We start from the raw sequence: 18,943 nt of genomic DNA, 5'->3' as shown, positions 1-18,943 counted from the left end.
TACCAAGTGAGTTCCAGGAAAGGCACAAAGCTACACAGAGAAACCCTGTCTCGAAAAACAACAACAACAACAACAACAACAACAACAACAACAACAAAACCAAAAAAACAAACAAACAAAAAAACAAAAACAAAAGAAAGAAAGAAACAAGCTTAAATTATCAGCCAAGCATTTATAATTACTATTAACTCTCTGTGTGGTTATTTGGGAAGCTGCTGGTGGGACAGAAAAGTCTGCCTACACTCCCAAGTCTATATGCTGCCTCAACATTTCAAATCACTCTACATTAATTATAGCATTTCTTTCCTGTGTTTTCAATATCTTTTCCTTGTCATGGCTTCCCCTCAATCCTCTGTCACATTAGTCTTACTCAGTCAGTTCTCAGAGGTGGGATGTAGCTTAGAGAGCTCATCTAGTGAGATCCAGGTTCAGTCTCCAGTATCACACCACATGTGCACACACACACACACACACACACACACACACACACACACACACACGCACACACCCCTAAACAAACCAGAAAAACCATCAGATCTCATCTTCAAAACAAGTAAGCAAACAAACCAGTCCAAATCCTATTCTATCCAGTTGCCTCTGGGGCCAAGACACAGTCTTCCCCCCTTTACAACGACATTTCTCAGAAGAATCACAAAAGCCAATGTCTCCATGGCCTCCTGCCCTTCTGTCTTCAACCCACTGCTTCTACTGCTGGCCTGTGGCTCCAGGGGAGTCTTCATCAAGACCAGTAATGTGTGTCTGCCTGCTGTTCCTCCTCCTTTCTCTTCCCCCTCAGGTCCCATCCCGTCCCTCCCCCTTTCTCCCCCATCCCTCCCCCTTTCTCCCCCATCCCTCCCCCTTTCTCCCCCATCCCTCCCCCTTTCTCCCCCGTCCCTCCCCCTTTCTCCCCCGTCCCTCCCTCTTTCTCCCTTGTCCCTCCCCCTTTTTCCCCCGTCCCTCCCCCTTTCTCTCCCGTCCCTCCCCCTTTCTCTCCCATCCCTCCCTCTTTCTCTCCCATCCCTCCCTCTTTCTCCCCCATCCCTCCCCCTTTCTCTCCCATCCCTCCCCCTTTCTCCCCCGTCCCTCCCCCTTTCTCTCCCGTCCCTCCCCCTTTCTCCCCCATCCCTCCCCCTTTCTCTCCCATCCCTCCCTCTTTCTCCCCCATCCCTCCCCCTTTCTCTCCCATCCCTCCCTCTTTCTCCCCCATCCCTCCCCCTTTCTCTCCCATCCCTCCCTCTTTCTCCCCCGTCCCTCCCCCTTTCTCTCCCATCCCTCCCTCTTTCTCCCCCGTCCCTCCCCCTTTCTCCCCCGTCCCTCCCCCTTTCTCCCCCATCCCTCCCTCTTTCTCCCCCCCCATCTCTCCCTTTTTCTCCTTTATAAGATAAAGTCTCACTGTGTAGCCCTGGCTAGCCTCAAACTTACTCTCTAGACCAGACTGACTTTAAACTCACAGAGATCCTCCTGCCTCTGCCTCCCAGGTGCTGGGATTAAAGATGTGCGCCTAATGTCCTTTCCTGCTACCCGTTTGGTCCCCTGGAGTGTCCGACAAATTCCTCCACCGTCATCAGGCGGGATGCTTCCTTCCCTGGCTCTGTGGTCCCTCACTGCTCAGCTCTACTTCCTCTCCCAGAGTCCCCTCCTGTTCCCTTATCACTTGCTCTTTTTTTGTGTTGTTGTTTGTTTTTAATTGAAAAAAGAATTTCGGGGCCTGGGCAGCATCCCCAAGGTCACGTGACAGGCATGAGGCCAGAGTTTTCTAGGTTTTTGAAAGTCTTTGAACAACAAATCAAAGAATTTACCAGAACTTGCAAAGATGATTTATATTTTAGCCTTTTAAGGGGTTCTCTAAAATCTGTTTCCTTACATTTCATACTGATTTATTAGAAAGATAGTATTCTATTTTCAACAATGAGAAAGACTCTCCCTAGAGACGACAAGTTCATCCTTCCAAAGGACAGCTTTGGCTTTCCGAGACACTAACATGCATGCTGGGGGCGGAGCGAGCAGAGGGGCTTGTGGGAAGGTCCTTCCCGACAGCCGCAGGGCTTCGGAACACAGTGTTTGGAAAGCTGTGTGAGAAAACAGTCTGGAAACGCGGCTGGGATGCTCGGGGAGGTCAGGCCTCTTGCTATAACTCAGGCGTATCATCTCCCCATTTGTCACTTGTCTGGGGCTTTGCTTACAGGAGGGGCTTCAGGGGTAAAACTCCTGGACCCTGGCATTCAGATGACTCCGCAAACTGAAAATAAAGGCAATCGACTTGCTTTCGGTCTGTGCGATCATGACTTGCTTCATGGTGGGTTTCCGAAGTCAGCGATGCTTACTCCTACTGGCTCAGTGTTACACCGGACTCTAAGCCAATGGAGGTTACAAGAGAGTGAAACAGTAACAAAACCCAGAAAGGGGTGTGTTACAATTGTTGCTCTTTATGGATGAGGACTGTGCTGGAAAAATCTAATAATGAGAAACGCAAGGTTTCCTCCCACAGCCAGCTGTATATGAACAGCGAACAATTCGAAAGTAAAATGACTAACACAATGATCTTTTACGTCATCAACAGCCTCCTACTTAACCCAAAACATGTACAAAGTATTTATGTAAAATATATGCTATGGTTGAGAAAACCAATGATGTCAGTAGTGGAACATGACAGAGGGTGAGCAGAGAGAATTTAAGGGCTGGAAGACAGAGAGAAGGCCTGCAAACGCTGTCTCCAGGGCATATAACTCAGTCGTTGCAAAGATGGTCTCACGGCAGCTGTGGCTGACTGCCCTGGGCCTGCACAAGACTGGGCCTGTCAACAGTCAATCATGGAATGGGGCGGGGCTCCTGGGGGCCCTTCCTCTCCCCGCTGAACTGTTGGTGATGGACAGATTTTAGGGTAGGGAGGGTCATTGTTTCTAGTTATGTATCCAACGTGATCCACCAGGCTCCACCAGATAGTTCCAAAGGCGTGGTCACACGGCGGACTTGGGTTAAAATTAGTGGCCATGAGACCAAAGAAAATGGCATGAAAGTGATAAAGGGACCTGCGGAGAGGAGAGGGCGCCAGATGCCTGCAGCTGGAGTTACAGATGGTTGTGAGCCACCATGGAGGTGTTGGGAGCGGAACCCAGGGTCTCTGGACGAGTAGCAAGTGCTCTTAAGCCCCAAGCCTCCCCTCCAGCCCTCCTTATAATTTAAAAACAATAGTACACAGTTCGGGGAGGCTATGAGGTCGAGCAAGCGCTCACACTGCTGGGAATTCTCACGAGAGCACCTGCTTTGGGAAAGAGCGTCTCAGCATCAGCGGAACCTGAAGCTTCCTGAAGGGAAGTCACACACTGTACGATTCAGGCTCTGGTTTGAGTCCAAAGAAATGCTGCCTGGAGACATCCCCATCTACTTCACCAGAACATTCTCAGAAGCATCACTCACCGTGGTCCCCAACTGGCAACGACCTAAATGTCTTCGAAAGAGCTGTGAAAGACAGGGACAGGGTCCCTCAATGACATACTATACGGTCTGGGGAAGGAACCAGAGGAAGTGAGAAAGCTTTCTCAGGTCCAGCAGAACCACTGGCAAACCTCCTTCACTTTTTCTAGCTTTCTTGCAGGAAAACATTCCTGGAAGTGTGCCTTTTTTGGTGGAAAGATACGCGGTTTTAGCATGCACCATTCTTCTCACTGGAAATACATTTTTTTTTCCTTTTCCACTTCCTCTTTATTTGACATTCATCTCTGAAGTCACTTCTGGGAAAACCTTCCCAAGCCCCCCAAGACCACCCCAGATCATGAGCTTCCCTCACAAACACCTGGAACACCCTTCCATCTTTCCATGGTGATCCTTACAGCCCTGGATTCTAATTGTTTCCCCCCCCACACACACACACAGTACACCACACCTTGTTTGGTGGAAAGGAATTAATTATTCATTTTGACTGTTCCTGTGACAAGGAAGCTTCTCGATTTCTGGCACATGGCGCATATCTCAGAAGCTGTCATCTGCCGGTAAAATATTCAGGAATAGGAAGGGGCATTTCTGCAAGCCAGGAACACACACACACACAGTTGGCACACACGAGGAGGCTGACCCATTCCGGTGTTAGTGAACCCCTGTGCTGTTAGGGAGCACACCTTATCTTTCCCCGGAGATGATTTTAGCTTTGATTACAGTAAGAGCAGCATTTGAAAATGGAAAGGAGGAAGCGGTCATCAAGGAAATGGCTTCAGTAAGGAAGTCCAGCTTTCGGTGAACTCTGCAGAGGCCTGATCCTGCCTGTGAGGAGGTTTACATTAAGACGCTCTCATCTCCTCTGCACCCGGAAGTCACTCCTCTGAGTCCCTCCGACAGAGTGGAAGAGAACCTAGAGCTTCCACGGTTTAAGATATCTCACGCGCTTACATAAAAGGGATTTGGGCATAGAGACATCTCCGGCAGGAGAGACACTGTTCTCGGTCTCTGTGGTTGAGACAGAAGGACTCAGAGAAACAGTGAGTGGGAGAAATGGGTTGGAGATGTAGCTCAATGTCAGAGAGTGGACAGAGCCCTGGGTTCAAACCCGGCCCCTCTTCCCCCTATAAAATAAGAGTTGGAGTAAAAGCAGTGAACCACCAGATGTTCTCCATCTAAGCCGCAATCAAACAAAACGTAGATAAGAATGACAGGTGAATGACAAAGAGACTCAGGTCCCAGGGTGGAAAGCCCATTTTTGCTGCCATTTGTTATGACATAATTAATGTCTTCTATAGGACGGGATGGTAATTAACATTAAGATTGTAGGTAAACTTGCATATTCAAATTTTGAATTATGCTATCTGCTAAGAGGTTGTACATTGATTGTTAGTGTGGGATTAACAACTCCTCTGCCAAATAGTTACTGTGTCCCTATCATCTCCAAATTAAAAACTAAAAAGCCTTACTAGTAGAATTAATGTGATAAATGATCCAGGTGGATTCAATTAGCCATCCAGATACACACAGATTGTACAATGAAAATTATTATATTTTTCTTTTTAAAAAAATGACTTGGGGGTGAAGAGATGGCTCAGTAGTTAAGGGCATTGTCTGCTCTTTCAGAAGACCTGAGCGACCTCCAGCGCCCACATTTTGGCTCACAACCCTCTGTAACTCCAAATACATGAGATCTGGCGCCATCTCCTGGCCTCTGTGGGCACTGCATGCATGTGGCGCATATCCCGGCAAAACACCCATATGCATAAAATAAATTTAAAAATTTAAATATTTCGACATGCTCCTACACATCAGAAGGGTGATCTCTGAGATCAACAGAACCACCTCGTTCGCGTGCAGTATCTCAGGCCCCTCCACACCTACTACGTCTTTTGGCTCTGGCACCCACGGGTCTGTTTCTTTAACTTCATTACTGGTAGTTAGTAGTACCTTAGTGATGATTCCAGCGCTGTGGTGACTGAGCATTTGGCATTTGATATGCTGAGAGCCAAAGCAAGAGTCAGGACTATGACCTCACATTGATCAGCCTAAATCAGCTTCCGTATCAGAGTGCCACCTCGTCTCTCCAGCCCCTCGTCCCAGGAACAGCTCTTCACTCAGTGACTTCCCAGCTCGGCTGTGTGTACCCTCTCATGTTTCCGTCTTGATACAGCACAGACTTCGCAATCAAAATTAAGAGCACTGGCTGCTCTTGCAGAGGTCCTGGTTCAGATCCCAACACCCCATGGTGGCTCACAACCATCTTTAACTCTAGTTCTGGGGGATCTGGTGCCCTCTTCTGGCCTTTGTGGGCACTGCATGCATGAAGTGTCTTCTGACTTCCGGGAAAGCACCCCACCCCACTGTGGGAAAATCCCACGTATGCTTCCATACCCGGCCCCATGAAAGTCTGCCACTGTTGGTATGATCAGAGTCTGGGCCAATGATAGCTGGAGAAGTCTGAATGCAGCTGGGCCAGCAGAGGCTGGTACCGGGCCCCTGAGTGGGCCAGGAGAGAACCACTGTGACCCGAAGTTGTAATCTCAATAAAACCCTTTGCTCATAGCCAACAGGAAAGCAATGGGGGGAGGGGAGTCTGTAAATAGGACATGGGTTTAGGCCTGGATCATCCATGAGACAAAAATACCTGAAATATTAAAATGAGCTGCCTGTGTGGATACACCCATGAGCCCACTCGTAGAGGGTCAAGAGCAGGAAGACAGTTTCTCCAACCTCACACTCAAATCCAGGGCCAAACACAGGGAGAACTTACGTTGGAGGACTAGGGTATAAAACAGTGGTGGCGCACGCCTTTAATCCCAGCACTCGGGAGGCAGAGCCAGGCGGATCTCTGTGAGTTCGAGGCCAGCCTGGTCTCCAAAGCGATTACCAGGAAAGGCGCAAAGCTACACAGAGAAACCCTGTCTTGAAAAAACCAAAAAATAAAATAAATAAAATAAAATAAAATAAAAAGAAGCAGTTTAAAATCTATATCCTTAAAAAGCCTCAGTAAACAGAGGCTGGGGAGATGGGTCAGTGGTTAAGAGCACTGGTTGCTCTTCCAGAGGATGTGAGTTCGATTCCCAGCACCTGATTGGCAGCTCACAGCCATTTGTAGCTCCTGTTCCAGGGAATCTGATTCCATTTTCTGGTCTCCATGGGCACTGTACACATAGGGTGTACATACATGCATTCAGGCAGAACAGATGCCCGGTACCTAAAGATGCCAGAAGTTGGCAACATATCCCCTAGAACTGGAGTTACAGAGGGTTATGAGCCACCGCGTCGGTGTTGGAAACTGGAATCCAGGGTCCTTGGCAAGAGCAACCAGTTCCAATGTACATATACACATAGCTGTGTACTAATCTTAGAAAGCTAATGATTGCATACTATTTCCTGCTGATTAAGGCAAGTATTTTTCAGTTAAGTGAATTAATTTTCTATAGCGCAAATTAATGCATCTTTACAATACATGTGTCAAGAAGGATTCTAGATTGTCCTTGGTTGATTTAGACTAAATCTGTAGACAAACTTAATCAAACTTCGTTTTCAGCGCTTCCTAGTTTTCAGGATTGTGGACAAATCAAGAGCTAAGATATGATGTTCATTTGGCTCTGTTTGGGTTTTGTGTCCCAGTCTCAGCCCACACAAGCTCAGGGATGACTGTCGATCAGGCCAGGACGCAAGGGGACAGCCACAAACGCCAGGAAGGGAAGTAGAGCTGAACCGGAAGCAGGAAGCTAGAGGAAGCCCGTGGGGAGGAAGCTCAGCAAAGACTGAGTGGTGAGAGGCCAGGAATGTTGAAGCGGGGTCTTGCTGAAAGGGATGGGTCCCCAAGTGGAAATGCAGACGCAGATGTGAACGACCTTGATGGAGCAGCCCCGGGAGTCAGGCTGGATGTGGCAGGGTCCGCAGGGAGCGGAGAAATGGGGCAAGACAGGGGGGAAACACCGACATGGAAAACCGGGAAGATTTCAGAGGAAGGAGACCAGGCAGAAAAGAGAGCTCAGCTGGGGTGGAGACATGATAGGAGGAGGGGCACACAGGCGAGCAGAGGGGAAGTGCACAGGAAGTGAACCCACGAAGCAGTGACTTCCCCAAATCACCGACAGGCCATGGTGACCTGTGGTCATACCACCATGCTGTGGACAGCAGCAGTGCCCTTCGGCTTTGGTTATTTCTATCAATCTCCTTTCCTCGAGTCTCCTCAGCCTCCAGCAACCAGTGCTGTACATCCAAGGAGATTCTCTTAACTTTTTTTTTTTTTTGTTTTTCGAGACAGGGTTTCTCTGTGTAGCTTTGCGCCTTTCCTGGAACTCGCTTTGGAGACCAGGCTGGCCTCGAACTCACAGAGATCCGCCTGGCTCTGCCTCCCGAGTGCTGGGATTAAAGGCGTGTGCCACCAGCGCCCGGCGATTCTCTTAACTTTTACATCGGAGAATGTGCATTATTTCTCTCTGTGTGGAAGATAGGTGCTCACACACTCCAAGCATGAGGAGACGAGAAAGACAGGGAAATTCAAATGACCCTGTTTTGCTTGGTGCGCTCTGGAGCCATCACACTGGGTCCTGCTGATGTGCACAATCAATGCACGCCCGTAAAAAGTAAAGGGCTTTTAGAGGATTTGGCTGTAAAGAAATCAAAAGTATGTGCGAAATATTTGTTTATTCTGATTTGAACATCGCATCATAGGCACATAGAGAGAGATACAGCACATGATCCCCCCTCCCTTAAATGGATACAAGTTTTACAAGCCAATTAAAAAGGTGAAGTAAAAATGAAAGCAAAAAGGAAAACACAACAAAATCAGAACATTCCTACTTAGGAGTAGGAGCGAAGGGAGCGGGCATCACCAGGACGGAGCCACGTCAGGGGTCAGTGGGCAGGAGGAGGACCAGAGAATAAAGGAGGGCCAGAATTCTATCAGTTGTCATTGAACACGTTTTAACGGCCCTTTTCTTCACAACATGGCTAATTTCTCAACTGCAGTGTTTTTCTAGCGTTAACCGTTCAAATGCCTATTTATCATGTGAATGCAAAATCAATTGTTTTGGGGGGACATTTTATACAAAGACCCGCCAAGATTCCCTCCCCTGGAAGTATAGCCATGAGAAATTAATGCCCTGTGAATTAAACACACAGAAAAAAACATTTTTTTTTAATTTTCACATAATTATCCCTGTACCTCCACTAGTCTATCTTGTGTAAGACAAGCACATTGATTCTGCTTAGTTAGCAAGTTCCACATTTACTGAATAAGGAAAACATGAAGTTTGGCAATCCTGGCTCATTCTAAAAGCTCCATGCCTTTATTTTTACATAACTACTTTACCCCCAAATAATTCGTTGTTAGTTGAGTTTTACTTGAGACAGCATTTTTCAAAATTTAGAAAGCATGCAGGGTTTTGCTTTTTTGTTTATTTTTTTCAGCATTAGCTTGCTTGCCGCGTCCCTGTTTTGTGTTTGGGATTCAGGTGGAAGGTGTTTTGAAAGTCTTTGCTACAGCTGGCCATGCTCCTTCACCGTGAGGGAGCACCTGAGCGGGGCGCACCTGAGCGAGGCACGCAGCAGAGTCAGTACTCTGGAAGTAACACACCCGAGAATGCTTTGACTTTGGGGTCCCAGCTTACCCACCCCAAACAGACACTGTTTTTGCCTCAAGCAGGCAAATTTATTTTTCCATTAATGGCGAGAAAGAATTTCAAGAAGATTGGCTTGAAGTACAATTGATTTTCACAGCTAGGCACAGCATGGGTGCAATTGTGTGAAATTAAAATGTGCTTGGAGAAGCTTTTCTGTAGTCTCAGCGCCCAAGTTAAAAGAACCCTTGGTTTGGAAGGCACCCCTCAAGGCCTAGCTGCAACTTGGCCACTAGGGGGCACTCAAACCCTGCTCACCGCAAAATGCCGCCGGGGCTCTGCTTTGCGTTATCACTTTCACTGACGAGTAGGGAACGATTTTAGGACATGGCCGTTGGTAGTTATCAAGTAGGAGTCTCCGTACTTGATACTTTAATTTTCTACAGAGGCGCACTGTTTGAGCTTGAAACACTGTCCCTATTCATTCATTAAAATTCCTTTTAAGGTGGTTTGGGTCAGGTTAGCCATAAACCAGAGTGAAATAATTAATGATAAAGTGCACATCATGATAGATGCCTGGAGACTGCTGGCTAAGACAACCTAAGTTGTTGGTTAAGACAGTAAATATAATTTACTTTTTGAGCACTCGAGTGATCGTGGTCCAAAGAGAAAAACGGTCGTGTAGTTTAAACTGCTCATTATAAAAAGTGATCACAAACTTAACTCAGGAAAGCAATTTTTATTCTGAGGGAAAAAAAGTAATGGTCTTCATTTGGTTATAATAAAGAGCCTCACTGTTTTAAATGTCAGGAATTGAATGAGAAAATACAAGAGCTTTAGCAATTATAAAACAAATAATTACAGTTTCGTAAGACGCCAGTATTGACTAGCACGTCGCACTTCTAAAGCCACTCACGGTAAACATAAAGGTTGAAGACGTGGAAAAGTAATGCAAACTTAGAAAATAAAATGTATCAGAGAATTATAATTAATCAATAAACGTTTATCAGGTTTGAGGTATAAATCTAAAATGAGGCCCCCAGAAATAATCCAAAATGATCTGTTTTAAATTTCTTCTCTGTCCCGCTACTTTTCCGAGCCGATCGCTGCAGTAAACTATTAGCCCTAACGTTAGAGCAGCTTTGGGGTCAGCACACCCAAGCGCAGGAAGATGAGTGAGGGCGTTGGTGATCATTAAGTTCTGGGCATCGAGGGAGGGCTTGTTAGAGAGTGCAGGGGCCTTCTCCTCACTCTTCCCTTCTTGACCATCCTCCTAAACTGAATGGGGACAGAACACGGCCTTCTGAATTGAGATCTTCAACCAAATCAGACCCCTGTTTCTAAAGCCGTGGTTTCCTGAAAGCTGAATTTATTGTTTCTCATTAGAGAACAGATTTCCATGTAAGAGAGGTTAAAACACAAAATCCAAAGCCGTGCTGTGTACACTGGGGTAGGGCCTTTTACACGCAATGTGAAACAAAATTTTAGTGTCATTACAAATTCAAAATAAGACTGAAATATTTAAAAATCTGTTGGTAGTTGTCCTTAAATACTGCATTTTATGCTCAGAAATTGTGTCTGTGCTCTTAAGCAGTACATTTTACTTAAAGATGAAAACCGTTCACTCGGAATTTGTTTAATTAAACTGAGTAGTAAAAAAAGAGTTTTTTTTCAGGAATTTCAAATTCTAATATTTATTCTCAAAAGTTTGAAAGAAAAACTATGAATTAACTGAATACATTTTGAGCCAAAGTAATAATGAGTTCACTGCCATGGGAGTGGATGTTAAGTGTATAACTTTGTGGAAAATTAGATGTTTACTTCAACTTGAAACAGTTTAGCTGTTCCTAGCTCTAAAAGCCTGAAACTACTGATTAGGAGGTGAGCACTTTACATCAGTTTTCCAAGTCTCAGAACAGGTAAAAAAGTTATGTAAGAATACACATTTTTATATTTTAATAACTACTTTACATAGGTGAACTCTTAAGGAGGCTTTTTTTTTATTTGCTTGTGGTTTGCAGTCCCTAGTTTAGATGAACAGAATCAAACAAACAGATATACAACACACTAAAAAAAAAGCAACCCAGCCACTAACAATTGATTACATGCATTTTATAGGCATATTTCAACAGGTTGGATTTATACAAAACCATCTTTCAGTTTACAAATTTACCCTTCTCTCAGAAGGAAATACTAAAATACATTTTTTTCTCTGCTATAATTGGTATGTCAACATTGATTTTTAAAATACAGCTCATCTTGAGTTCTAACAACATGAAAAGTCAAGTTTCTGGTAAGGCATGTTGCATTCGGAAATTGCGAGGCTGTGCGGAGCTTCAGGCTCCTCATAATGATCATTTCTGTGGGATGCACATTGGAGTGTCTGTTTTTCAAACCCTGCATTGAGTCTATTGCAAACATCACAGAACGATTTTCTAATCTTTGGGAATCGTAGTCGTGTAAAGTGAGAAAGCAGCAGCCTTACCTTTGACCCCCGTCAGAACGATGATCTGAAGTAGGAGCCACATAGCAATCAATCTGAGCGAGAGAGGCGCCGCCGGAATCAGAGGACAGAGCGGTAGGCTTGCAGCAGCTGCGTTCTTCGACGTGTCCTCCTTGCTCCTTGGAAGGAGTTCTGATAGAGTCTGGTGCCTCCCATGTGTCTGAGCATGCTCAGCTGAAACCTCCCTGGCATGAAGGGACACCGACGCTTGTCACTGGGGAGCCTGTTGGGTTTTTTCCCCCCTGTCCTTACATTTTGTTTGTTTCACTTTATTTTAAACGTAGAGTTGTGTTCCTGGCCAGCACGTCCATCCTGGTGTAAAAGGGTGGTGTAAATAGCACTTTAGCCTTATTAGATAACCAATATTTTAATAGCTTGATGTTTTTCTTCGAAGCCCCTGGAGCAACTCGTACCCATTCTTAATCTGAACATATGTACGGATCCCAAAGTGTGAAGCAATATAGATCTACCAAGAACGGACTGGGAACGCTTTAGAAGCAGTTTTTATACACGATGCAAATGAGAGAAAACTCCTTGCTAACACATACATGAAGGACACCAGGGTCCGTGCTGAGAGGTTTTCAAGTGACATTCAGACAGATGGTAAGGGTTCCAAGTGTGGCCTTGTGTTCATCAGGTGAAACAGCCACCGAATACTTTAAACTTTGCTCCGTTTCCTCATAACCACGGTCGAGTTTTAAAGCACAGAGCTCCCCGCTTAAACTCAAGTCTGGGTCTCACACCCACTCAATGCCACTGTGGCGTCTTTCTCGCTCACACCCCAAAGCAGCTTTTTAAACAGCGGGCTTCGTGTAAGCTCCGAGTGTAATCCTAAATGATGTTCCAGAAAGACAAGCAGGATTTCCTTGGCAGAGTATAGATTCTTTATTTTTTTCACTAACTGGAAACGGTCTGTGGAGAAGGGCTGAAGCGCGGATGAGAGCAGACAGTTTGGGAAAGGACGCAACCCCTGCTCGCAGCAGCAGCCACTGGCCGTCGGCAGGTGGGGCCCGACGGCCTCACTCTCTTTCCCTGCAGCCTGTGATTGACTAAGAACTCAAACAGAATTTGAGACACAAAATATTTTATTTATCACACAATCAAGTCAGATCTTGAGCCTTTTAAGAAGTGAGCTACATTCCTTTCGACACTCTCTCGGTACGTTGAAGTCCAGGCTCTTCTGACTTTCAGACAAAAGGAAAAAGCATCAGAGTCAAACATGAAAAGAAGTGTGTGAAAGTTTTTCTGATGCTTAAAGAAACTTTTTTTGCTGTTGTTCACTGAACTTGAGGTCTTTGAAGATAAAACAAAACGAAAACAACAGCAAAAAAACAAAAAACAAACAAAACAAAACCAATCACTTAAAAAAACAACAAAAAGACTCACTGTGCTGATGAGATCACTTCGGATTCGTGTACTGATGGACGCTGAGAGTCGGGTGTTAAAACTTAAAGCATAAATCTTAAAATAAAGTACCATTAATTGGCCATCACAAGGCTATTTGAAGTTTAAATATAGCCTCTACCAAAAAAAATGTATCTTTGGGGAAAGAAAAAGGTGTCTAAACTTCAAAGACTCTGGTTTAGAATTCTGCATTAATGCTAAGTCCAAACTTAATAATAACTGAATTTGCAAAAGCCATTTCACCTGTATCAGGCTGTTCAGAGGTAATCTTTGAGATGCTGACATAGGAAGATGCTGAATTCAGTAATTATGAATAATAATTAGGAACACCGTCAGCTCATTCCTGGCGTGGGAAGGCAGGCAATGCATTTTACCTCTGATGTGTCGTGGGTACCTGACCTGCAACTGCAGAGGCTGAAATGCACACAGGGACACCATATATGTGTGTAAGCAGGGGCGAACGAATCCAACTTCTCCTTAAAGGCACACTTTGCAAGCGGGTTCCAGGGGGGTGCTTCACGCAGAGCTAGAATGGAGGACTTGGCAAATTGCTTCAGAGAAGTACACAAGGGCCTTAGTGATCTTCACTACAACTGCCTCACCCCCACCCAGCCCCTCTATACATGACATACTATCCAGGGCAATTTAACCAGGTTCTTACTAATTGCAGGGAGTTTGTGTGCTGAAATTTGAGGTACCTGGTTCTGTCTGGATAAGGGGTGCAGACTGCCAGTCTCTACCAGAGTGACCTGTATAGACATTATAGAGATCACTGTAAATATAACACTCAATCCTCTTCCTTTGAGGACACTTCACTAATCAGACAAAAGAGTTGCCCTGTGATATTTGAACACATGCAAGTGATGTCTTTTGATCACCTTTCCTAGTCCTTCATTAGTCTTTCTTTTTATTTGTTCTTTGAGAATTTGGTGCAGTGTATTTTTGATCATGTCCACCCCCTTACACCAGCTCCTCCCAGACACACCTCCCTTCTCTACTTAGAAACCAACGTTGTGTCCTCTTTTCTTTTCCTTCCTTCCTTCTTTCCTTCCTTCCTCCCTTCCTTTCTTTCTTCCTTCCTTCCTTCCTTCCTTCCTTCCCTCCCTCCCTCCCTTCCTTCCTTTCTTTCTTTTTCTAGACAGGGTTTCTCTGTGTAGCCCTGGCTGTCCTGGAACTCGCTCTGTAGACCAGGCTGGCCTTGAACTCAGAAATCTACCTGCCTCTGCCTCCCGAGTCTGTAGTGGCTTTTTTTTTTTAATATGTCCATATTGCTGTTTGTGGTAGTTTGAGTAAAATGGCCCCCATAGGCCCACAGGGAGTGGCACTATTAGGAGGTGTGGCCTTGTTGGAGTAGGTGTGGCCTAATTGGAGAAAGCGTGTCACTGGACATGGGCTTTGAGGTTTCAGATGCTCAAGCCAGGCCCAGTGTCACTTTCTCTTCCCGCTGTCTGCCAATCTGGATGTGGAACTCTCGGCTACCTCTCCAGCACCATGTCTGCCTGCCCTCTGCCACGCTTCTCACTGTGACAATAATGGACTTACACCTCTGAACTGTGAGCCAGCCTCAATTATATGTGTTGCTGTGGTCATGGTGTCTCTTCACAGTAATAAAACACTAAGACACTGTTCATCATCAAAGGAAATCTGGACAGGAACCCAAACAGGGCAGGAACCTGGAGGCAGGAGCTGATAAAGAGGCCATGGAGGGGTGCTGCTTACTGGCTTGCTCCTCATGGCTTGCTCGGCCTGCTTTCTTACAGATCCCAGGACCACCAGCCCAGGGATGGCACCACCACAATGGGCTGGGCCCTCCCCAGTCCATCACTGATTAAGAAAATGCCTGATAGCTGGATCTTACAGAGGCGTTTTTCTCAACTGAGGGGTAACTTCCAGATACCTCTGGTTTGTGTGTCAAGTTGACAGAGAGCAGCCAGCACAGTGGCCATCACTGGGGCACAGCCAGGGCCACATCCTTAAAAAACTGTCTTCTTTCTTTCTCCCAGTATCTTTCAATTGCCGATAGTTGTCCGACTTGGTGTCCAGCTCCTGTCTCCACGTGGGATTTTATCTGACTTCTCTGTGACTTATTAACACCCCATGATCTTTGTGGGCCGCATCTTCTTTATCCATGCACCTGTTGGTGAGTGTCTAGGCTGAATCCCACCTTAGCTGTTGGGAAGAACATAGACGCGGGTATATCTCTGTAGTAATCTGACCTCAGTTCTTTCGAGTCTTTCCTCAGGAAGGGGGGCGGGTAGTGTGCTGCTTGGTTTAGACAATTTGCTGAACCATTTGGTAGCAGCTCAGACGAAAAGGGCAAGTCAGGAGGAAGATGGCCGCCTTCTTCTCCACTGGCCTTTTCTTTCTCTCTCCATGCTCTTTTGATTTGCTCTGCTCCTTTTGAGTCTTTGGCTGGTATCAGAACCATATTTCCAGGCTTCCGCCACTGACTGGGGATCAGTGGCTCTCCAGGAACCTGCCAGGTTCTCTCTCTCTCTCTCTCTCTCTCTCTCTCTCTCTCTCTCTCTCTCTCTCTCTCTCTCTTGGCCTGCCTCTGCCTCCTGAGAGCTAGGATTAAAGGTGTGCATCACCTCGTGTTTCTTTTCTTGATGACGTGATAGTTCAGGATCTCAGTGTGGTTTTGATTTGCATCTTCCTGGTGCCTGAAAGATACCGAGCACTTTCTCAGATATTTGATGACCACTAAATACACTATTTGCTGCTTTAGTTTCAGATTAACCAAACTTCAGTTTAATTTTGGGAGAATGTGACCAGGCAGGCTGCTTTCCTCTTCTGTTGGTCAGCAAGGAGTTCCACGCAGTCCAAGTGTCCGTTCTAGAGAGACCGAAACCGCAACGTTCTGGCATATTAGATCGCTTTTCAGCCTGGAGACACGGCTCAGTGGTTAAGAGCACTGGCTGCTCTTACAGAGGACCTGAGTTCGATTCCCAGCACCTACATGCTGGCTCACAACCATCTGTAACTCCAGTCCCAGGGGATCTGATATGGCCTCTAACCTCTGCAGCCATTAGACACACACATAGTGCACACACATGAATGCAGGATAAACACTCACAGACATAAATTAAATAAATCTAAAACCAAACAAAAATAAAATTAAAAAACGAGGATATCTTTTCACATCGTTAGTGGAAGGTAAATTCTCCCCCTGCATCTGAATCAAAAAATTTTAAATCAAGAATAAAACTTACCTAACTGTGCTCAGAAAACCTTGATTTTAATATCATTTCAGAACTGCTTGATGGCTTCATTGTTGGTTAGCTATAATATTCACTAGCTTGCCAAACTGTGTTTTTAATCAAGGTATTTACTAAATTTCCTGTTAGAGTCAGTGTTCTATGGCTGTGAAGAGACACCATGACCTAAGCAATTTTTATAAAAGAAAGCATTTAATTATTTTGTTTGTTAAGCCAGGCAGTGGTGGTGCACACCTTTTCTTTTCTTTCTTTCTTTTTTTAAATTTTTGTTTTGTTTTGTTTTTTGTTTTTCAAGACAGGGTTTCTCTGTGTAGTACTTGCTGTTCTGGATCTCACTCTGTAGACCAGGCTGGCCTCGAACTCACAGAGATCCACCTGGCTCTGCCTCCTGAGTGTTGGCACATGCCTTTGATTCCAGCACTCAGGGGGCAGAGTCAGGCAGATCTCTGTGAGTTTGAGGCCAGCCTGGTCTATAGAGAGAGTTCCAGGATAGCTAGGGCTATGTAGAGAAACCCTCTCTTGAAACACCCCCTGCTGTGGGATGGTCTGTATGTTAAATTGCTCTGATTGGTCAATAAATAAAACACTGATTGGCCAGTGGCCAGGCAGGAAGTATAGGCGGGACTAACAGAGAGAACAGGAAGGCAGAAGGAGTCACTGTCAGCTGCCGCCATGACAAACAGCATGTGAAGATGCCAGTAAGCCATAAGCCACGTGGCAAGGTATAGATTTATGGAAATGGATTAATTTAAGTTGTAAGAACAGTTAGCAAGAAGCCTGCCATGGCCATACATTTTGTAAGCAATATAAGTCTTTGTGTTTACTTGGTTGGGTCTGAGCGGCTGTGGGACTGGCGGGTGACAGAGATTTGTCCTGACTGTGGGCAAGGCAGGAAAACTCTAGCTACAACTCTTCCCCCCCCCCCAAAAAAAAAGAAAAAAGAAAGAAAGGAAGAGGTTTAGTCCATTGTCATCATGGTGCGGAGCATGGCAGCATGTGTAGTACTGGGGGGGAGAGACAGAGAAACAGAAACAGAGACAGTGAGGCAGACACAGAGAGAGACAGAGAGGAAGGGAAACTGGGTCTGCCATCGGCACTTGAAGCCTCAAAGCCACCCCCAGTGACACTCTTCCTCCACAAGGTCACACCTCCTAATCCTGCTAAGCGCTTCACACAGTTGCCCTGCCTGTGACCAAGCATTCAAACACATGAGCCCAGGGAGGGTATTCTCACTCAAGCCGCCACACTCCCACTGTACCCGAGGATGGCAGAGACATAGAAACACCTTTCCTCTCTACAGATCTGTTGTGGGATATTTGTACCCCGTGTGAAGATGTGTCATCGTGAGTGGTTTAATAAAAAGCTGAACCACCAACAGCTAGGCAGGAGAGGTTAGGTGGGACTTCCGGGCAGAGAGAGGAACTTGGGATGGATCTAGGCATGCAGGGGACTCCAGCGAGACAGACACCTAGGAAGTCAGACTTACAGCAAGGAGGAGAGGTACCGAGCCACACAGCAGAACATAGATTAATATGAAGGGGTTAATTTAAGTCTTTTTTTTTATTTTTTATTTTTTTTTAATTTTTTTTAATTTTTTTTTAATTTAAGTCTTAAGAGCTAGTTGGGAACAAACCTAAGCTAAGGCCAAGCTTTCATAATTAATAATAAGTCTCCGTGTCATTATTTGGGGGCTGGAGGTCCAAAAGAGTCCAACGAGAAAGACTACTCTAAGATTCTACTGATTTTTATACATAAATTCAATCCATTACCAGTTTAATGTCATTTTCTGTTTGTAGGGTAAAGAACATCTTGATATCCCATGCATAATTACATAAATAGGTAAGACTTTTCCTCAAAAAGATGAATTTATATAATAACAAACACTAGAAATCAGAGCCTACAGCAGCAAGCCAAGAGTGACACTATTCTCCAGGGTAATTTACTTATCATAAGTTGTTATGGGAAAAACCTAAGTAATTCTGCTGTAAAAGCATAGTATCTGTGATTATAATTATGTGTTAGCTTCTCAAGGTGGGGTCATGAATTAATTCATTAGTCACTAATACTGGTGTTTTATAGAACCCTCTTAGAAGTGACCACAGACTCACTGGCACCCCTCAGGCAGAAGAAATGCCGAATCACATGGTCCCATCAGCCTTTTGTGTCCCCTAGTTGAGCAAATCAGTCACCTACTCTTGTATAGTCAAGAAAATCTGAGCGCACACCGTGCTGTCCTAAATCTAAAATAGTTTAAGTCAGGCTCCATTTCTCCAGAGCTGTCACTATTGGCAAGAGCTGCTACCAGGACCACAGAGCCAGAGCCAAAACTGTTACCCAGGCATCCAAAGGTATCTCTGTGTATCCCTGGCTGTCCTGGAACTCACTCTGTAGACCAGGCTGGCCTCAAACTCACAGAGATCTGCCTGCCTCTGCCTCCTGAGTGCTGGGATTAAAGGTGTGTGCCACCACCGCCCGGCTGTAGGTTAGGTATTCTAAAAGGCCTTTGTACTTCAAGACAACAACATCTGTATTAAGGAAACTGAATTGCCTTTCTAGAGACTTCAAAACAAGGAATTTAAGTCTACAGGGAAAGAAAGACAAAAAAAAAAAATGCTGTAATGTTAACAGAGCACAGTAACAGATGTAAAAGCTTAGGTGGCGTGATAAGTAGGTGGGACACTAGAATTGCGTTTTCCAGCCCTCAAGTCACTGGCAGGTTCTGAGAGCTGACCCACAGCCCCTCTCCCGAAAGGTGGAGACTGCAGCAGCGGCCACAGGAAATGCAAACTCTCTGGGAAAACACTCTC

The 18,943-nt window shown here is 45.5% G+C and overlaps 1 protein-coding gene across 2 annotated transcripts in view; it reads right to left on the bottom strand.

Moving 5' to 3' along the window:
- Nucleotides 1–11,704, bottom strand: part of Rxfp2 (relaxin family peptide receptor 2) — a 63,066-nt gene extending 51,362 nt beyond the window's left edge. For both annotated transcript variants that reach the window (XM_052754587.1, XM_052754588.1), the window contains exon 1: nucleotides 11,497–11,704. In XM_052754587.1, coding sequence (XP_052610547.1) covers nucleotides 11,497–11,539 — 43 coding nt within the window. In that variant the 5' untranslated portion in view covers nucleotides 11,540–11,704. The remainder of the gene's footprint in view (nucleotides 1–11,496) is intronic.
- Nucleotides 11,705–18,943: the final 7,239 nt, after the last annotated feature.

Source organism: Peromyscus californicus, unplaced genomic scaffold (assembly GCF_007827085.1).
Source record: "Peromyscus californicus insignis strain IS unplaced genomic scaffold, ASM782708v3 Scaffold_2__1_contigs__length_46816999, whole genome shotgun sequence".
Taxonomy (NCBI): domain Eukaryota; kingdom Metazoa; phylum Chordata; class Mammalia; order Rodentia; family Cricetidae; genus Peromyscus; species Peromyscus californicus.
Note: the sequence above shows the minus strand (reverse complement) of the source record. Positions and strands in the feature narration are given on the sequence as shown.